Source organism: Montipora foliosa, chromosome 7 (genome assembly GCF_036669935.1).
Source record: "Montipora foliosa isolate CH-2021 chromosome 7, ASM3666993v2, whole genome shotgun sequence".
Lineage (NCBI taxonomy): Eukaryota > Metazoa > Cnidaria > Anthozoa > Scleractinia > Acroporidae > Montipora > Montipora foliosa.
In genome coordinates, this window is record NC_090875.1 from 18274101 (window position 1) to 18279100 (window position 5000).

General features: G+C 38.8%; 1 protein-coding gene across 1 annotated transcript in view; it reads right to left on the reverse strand.

Moving 5' to 3' along the window:
- Nucleotides 1–5000, reverse strand: part of LOC138010990 (gamma-tubulin complex component 6-like) — a 32685-nt gene that overhangs the window by 27481 nt on the left and 204 nt on the right. The window contains exons 1-5 of the mRNA XM_068858014.1: nt 4827–5000; nt 3288–3457; nt 1847–1947; nt 276–354; nt 6–62 (exon numbers count right to left, since the gene is read on the reverse strand). The exon at nt 4827–5000 is cut by the window's right edge and continues 204 nt beyond it. Coding sequence (XP_068714115.1) covers nt 6–62; nt 276–354; nt 1847–1947; nt 3288–3457; nt 4827–5000 — 581 coding nt within the window. The remainder of the gene's footprint in view (nt 1–5; nt 63–275; nt 355–1846; nt 1948–3287; nt 3458–4826) is intronic.

The window sequence follows — 5000 nt, forward strand, 5'->3', positions numbered from 1 at the left end:
CTTACCTGACGGGAAAAGAACTTGGCTTTTCCTGGAAATGTCCCAGGTAATGCCTCAAAGATCTAAAAGGTAAAACAGGAGGTGGATTTCTTCTTTCTCCCTTTCACGTGTCTGTGAATACTTAAGACAAAACCTAATTTTAACATGATTACAATGCTCTAGCAGCAGCTGGCTTCATGTACTGTTCATGTTGTCGGTCACATTTTGCTATACAAAGAAAGAAAATTACTTTAATTGAACCCTGATTTGGCAACATTATAATAAAAGAGACATACCTGGAATGTACTGTCTTGGATCTTTTCTTTGGTGGCACATTCTGGTTCAGAGACAACGGGAGGACACTCAAACAATTCCCTGTCAGAGAAAGGATACATGTAACACATATACATGTATAATATACACTTTCACAGGAAAGGTGCTTGTCACAACATCTTCATCTACATACATGACTGTACATCTACATGTTCCAGCACTCAGCAAAGTCCCTTTTTGACTATAAATATGGTTGTTTCTGCTTACATGTAGGACCTACTGTAGCCTCAAACACCATAAGCCTTTTTAGAGACATCACGCAAAGCTGGCCACTTTTACTGGAGAGAACACGACAGCCACAACACCGAGGACTCCATCCCCTTCTCTTCTCAGTCAAATAATGTGTGGGATCTTTTACGTCTCACTGAGTTTATGAATAAGGGCTGTGAGATATGGCCTACATGTATGTTTTACAGCCCTTACACTGTATCTGCAAAGACATGAAGGTCTATAAACCATTTGCAGATGAAATTACAAAGGCAGCACTTTCTCCTTAGTTATTTTAAGGTCAGGCTGGGGTTCAAAACCACAACCTCCTGCATGGCAGCCCGATGATCAACCAACTGATCCACCAGTGCATAGTGGATCAGCTGAAGGCAGGACAGGCAATGGAAATATTCAATATTGAATGCTTCTGTCAGTAATCAGTATTGGAAGGGATCTCAAATTGTTGGGTTGCCTGTGCATAATTATTATTTTGCAAATAAAAGTTCCCAGATATTTTTATAATACCAACAAGAAGCATGGCATGCTTTTTATAATACATGTAGATAAAAACAATCTATTTCCATCTCCATCATGAGCGCAGACAGAAATCTAACAATCAGCACAATTGTACAGTGCAGGTCATACAGGCCTGTTCAAGTCCAATTCAATCCTGAATTTTGAGCGCCTGAAAGTGAGTGTGTGCCTACAGACTATGTGGCAGCATCCCCAAGTTATTGGGGCACAGGGCCCATTTCATCAAAAGTCAATTAACACTAATTTGTAACCAAATGGAGGTCGGGGTGGCTGCTAGTTAGGATTTCCAAAAATGCTGAGTTTATTTCTGCTTTATTTATTTTTTAAAAGCCAAATTATAAGATTTAGTATCATTATTTGTAAACATGCACCCTCAAATTCTTAGAGGAGCCAGCAGCTAATATCTCTACATGTGTATTTACAAGCACAGCCAGGAAATTGAACCAGGGACTACCTGGAACAATTCAAGGAGTGGTCAGAACGGGTCTTGAACCTGGGATCTCTGGATCTCAAGGCAAGCGTCCTAACCACTGGGCTGCACTGCCTAGTGGGTATGATTACCAGAGGATAAAGGCCGAGTCCATTACACACTGCAGCTGTACAGTACATGATTCTGTGTCTTTTTGCTGGTTTTGGATGTAACTTACATGAAAAAGCGGGGAATGAGTCAAAAATAAAACTGACAAATTTCTCGTTGCTTTCTCAGTACTTAAATCAGTATCATAAACTTCCCGTTATGATACATGTACTCATAAAAAGATGGCTTGGCCTAGAGTCAAACAAGTCAATTTACCTTGAATAATGCACATAACGTCCAAATTCTAATGCTCTGTGCCTCAAGAGCTGACTGTCAGTGATGAGGAGAGGTCCTTGTGGAAGGGTCGTTTTGTAAATCTGAGGAAATGCGAAAAATAATTCTCATCAAAACTATGAGAAGTATGTTTGAAAGGCGATCAGTCATCACATGTGATAACATAATGTCATAAAAAATGTTGTATCTGATCTGATTTAAAAAATTTGGTTATATATAGATGAAAAATAGTCTTAAAATGAATTTTGAATTGTATTATATTATATGAGAAGTATTATCAGGAAAGCCAGTGCAACGATGATCTTACCATGAATTCATAAGCCAGGGTAACCAAAAGTACTAACTAAAGGTGACTGGTTTAGCAGAGGATGAATCATTTCATGACCTGTTAGCTCAATACAATTGTACAGCACCTGTCGGCCCCGCAGAAAACTCACACAGGTTCATTTGTGACCTTTCAAGTGAAAAGGTTCTTTATGGTATTTGTGCGTTCAGTTGAATGCACAGCTGTGAGCAGCGTAAAACTAGTTCACAAGTCTTGTGCACTGATAATTTGAACGACTGAGCACAAGGTTATTTTTTGCACGAGCAAGTTATGTGGCCGAACAGCTGAAAAAAAAAATTGAATATTTGCAAGGACGAGACTGCTCAGCCGATGTTTTTTTTTTTTTTTTTGCAAGGCCAAGGCCACACGACTGAACGGTATACTAAATGCAATGCCACTCATTGTAAAAGATTATTAAGGTTGGTACTTTGTTTATAGTGGAAGTGCACTGGCAGCTATCAAGCTGCAACAATCAAATGGAACATAACATTCTTATAAATCTTCCAAACTAGCAGGAGACAAACAGTAAGCTAAGTGTATTGGTATTGAATTTGGGACCACTGGAATAACAAACAAGCTGAGTGACAAGGTAACAATCATCCTTTCAAATTGGCAAAGCCTCAATCTAATTCAACTAGATTTTGCTCATGTGCAGTGTGCGCTAAAGCTAAAGGAATCATTGCAAACATGACACAGTTGTAATGTTCCTAGGGTGCCCATGACTAGAAGTCTTCCTACATGTATGCACCATATCCTGGAGTCAACCTTTGTGCACATCTTTCTATTTTCAGAACCAACCCTTCAGCTGGAGACTCACATTTACAGCAATCTCCATCAATTTCCACAATTAGCAAACATCGTTTTTGCTATTTTTGTCTTCCTTTGACAATAACGTTATTCTGATTGGCCATTCTAAACAGTGCATGCAGAGCCGAAGAACTTGTGGCATTCTAAAAATACATGTAGAAAGATACACGCAAAGGTTGACTCATACAGGTATGGGAGAGACAATCTCCTACTCATGAGCTTTTGATATTCCTCCATATTTATAAGAGGTAAAGGGTAGGAAGAGATGAGGGGTGGGGAGAACATATTAACCTGTCTGGGTGCATTGGACCATAAAGCCTTCTGGTGTCCAAGAATCTCAGTTGAATCATCGCTCACTGTTCCTGATAATGCAACTAGAAACCTCAGTACTGCCTCATTCTCTAAGTTAAACACAGTCTTCCTTTTGGTACTTGCGAAATCCACTACACCACTGGAAGGTTCTGTCGAAAGATTAAAACAATTATTATTTACTTCTGTAATTTGAGTAGTGTTACCACAGAAAACCCAACCCTTTACAACACCCAGCGACAAAAACAATACTTTTGATATAGAGGGCCATACTTAACCCTTTCAGCCCTGTGGGGTTCCCCATTGACGAGTAAAATCGTCTGGCGTTAGACAGAGTAAAATCTATAAGTGGCACTATTGGGAGTTAAAGGGTTAAGTATATGGCTACAATGTAGCTTAAGTGATCAATCATAGCTTGTGTACCATCTCAAACATACATGTACACATGTAAAATTTAATCTTTTGTAAATCAATATTTCCCAAGTTGCTTTTATGGAATTCAGGTTTGTTAACCCTTCCACCCCTAGGCCAGCCAAAACCAGCCATACTTAATATTTTACTCTGTCTAACGCCAGACGATTTTACTCGTTGATGAGGAACCCCCAGAATTCAATGGGTTAAGGCCCGTTTAAACATTTGCTTCAAAATGCATTCAACACTTTGTTGAACCAAATGTTCAGTGCGTTGAACAGGTAATCCAACATTGTTGAAAGTTTAAAAATATTGAAAGCTTGTTGAAAGCATGTTGAATGAGGATTAAATCAGTTTAAACTTTTTCACTCAACATCAATTCCTTTGTTCTCCAAAATGTTGAATGGTGTTGAAGCTGTTTGTTCAACACTCTGTTCAACAATTGTAGAGCACACGCACGCTCACATCAGGCCACAAAAGTCATTATTGCATAGTTTATCTGGACGAGAGAGACTGGTTTCTAGTTCTTAGTTCCTTGCAATCAAATTTTGCGAGTGTTAGTTCTTTTTGTTGGCGCAATGTTGGAACCGTCTGAACAGCCTACATATCACTTTGCTTTAATTGCATCCAACATATGCCCAATATCCGTTCGACTTTCGTTGAGCGAATGTTGGTCAAATGTTGAAACCGTTTAAACGGGCCTTTATTCTACTTTGAGGGGAAAAAATATCATCATCATCATCATCATCATCATCATCATCATCATCATCATTGATCATTATTATTATTATTATTATTATTATTATTATTATTATTATTATTTATGTTGTTGATGTTGTTATTATTACATTTTGGAATTTAGATTTTAGTACATTTATCTATATCTTGAAGTATTAAAGGCAAAAACTATTCTCGGTTTTCACATGACGTCACGACCGCCATGTTGGTGCCCTAAACAAAGAAAAGGCGGCCATGTTGGTGCCCCGACCAAATCCTCCGGGAATTTAACTCTATTAGTATGCAAATGCTTCCTTTTGTTTTCGTCGAAAAACATGGCTGTTGATCACGTGAGTGAAAACCAGCAATAAGCTACTATAAGTACGTGCTAACCTTCTAAATTACTCCACTGACGAACAAGCTCATCTAATCTGTCTGCTTCGTCAAATCTCCGAGCATGTCTGAGCTTAAATGCAGCTATTGACAGCTTATCTTTGACGCAAAATGGACTGCCTTCATCCGCATCTTTGCTGGATTTTTGACGAGCTCGAGTTAGCTCGCCAACCC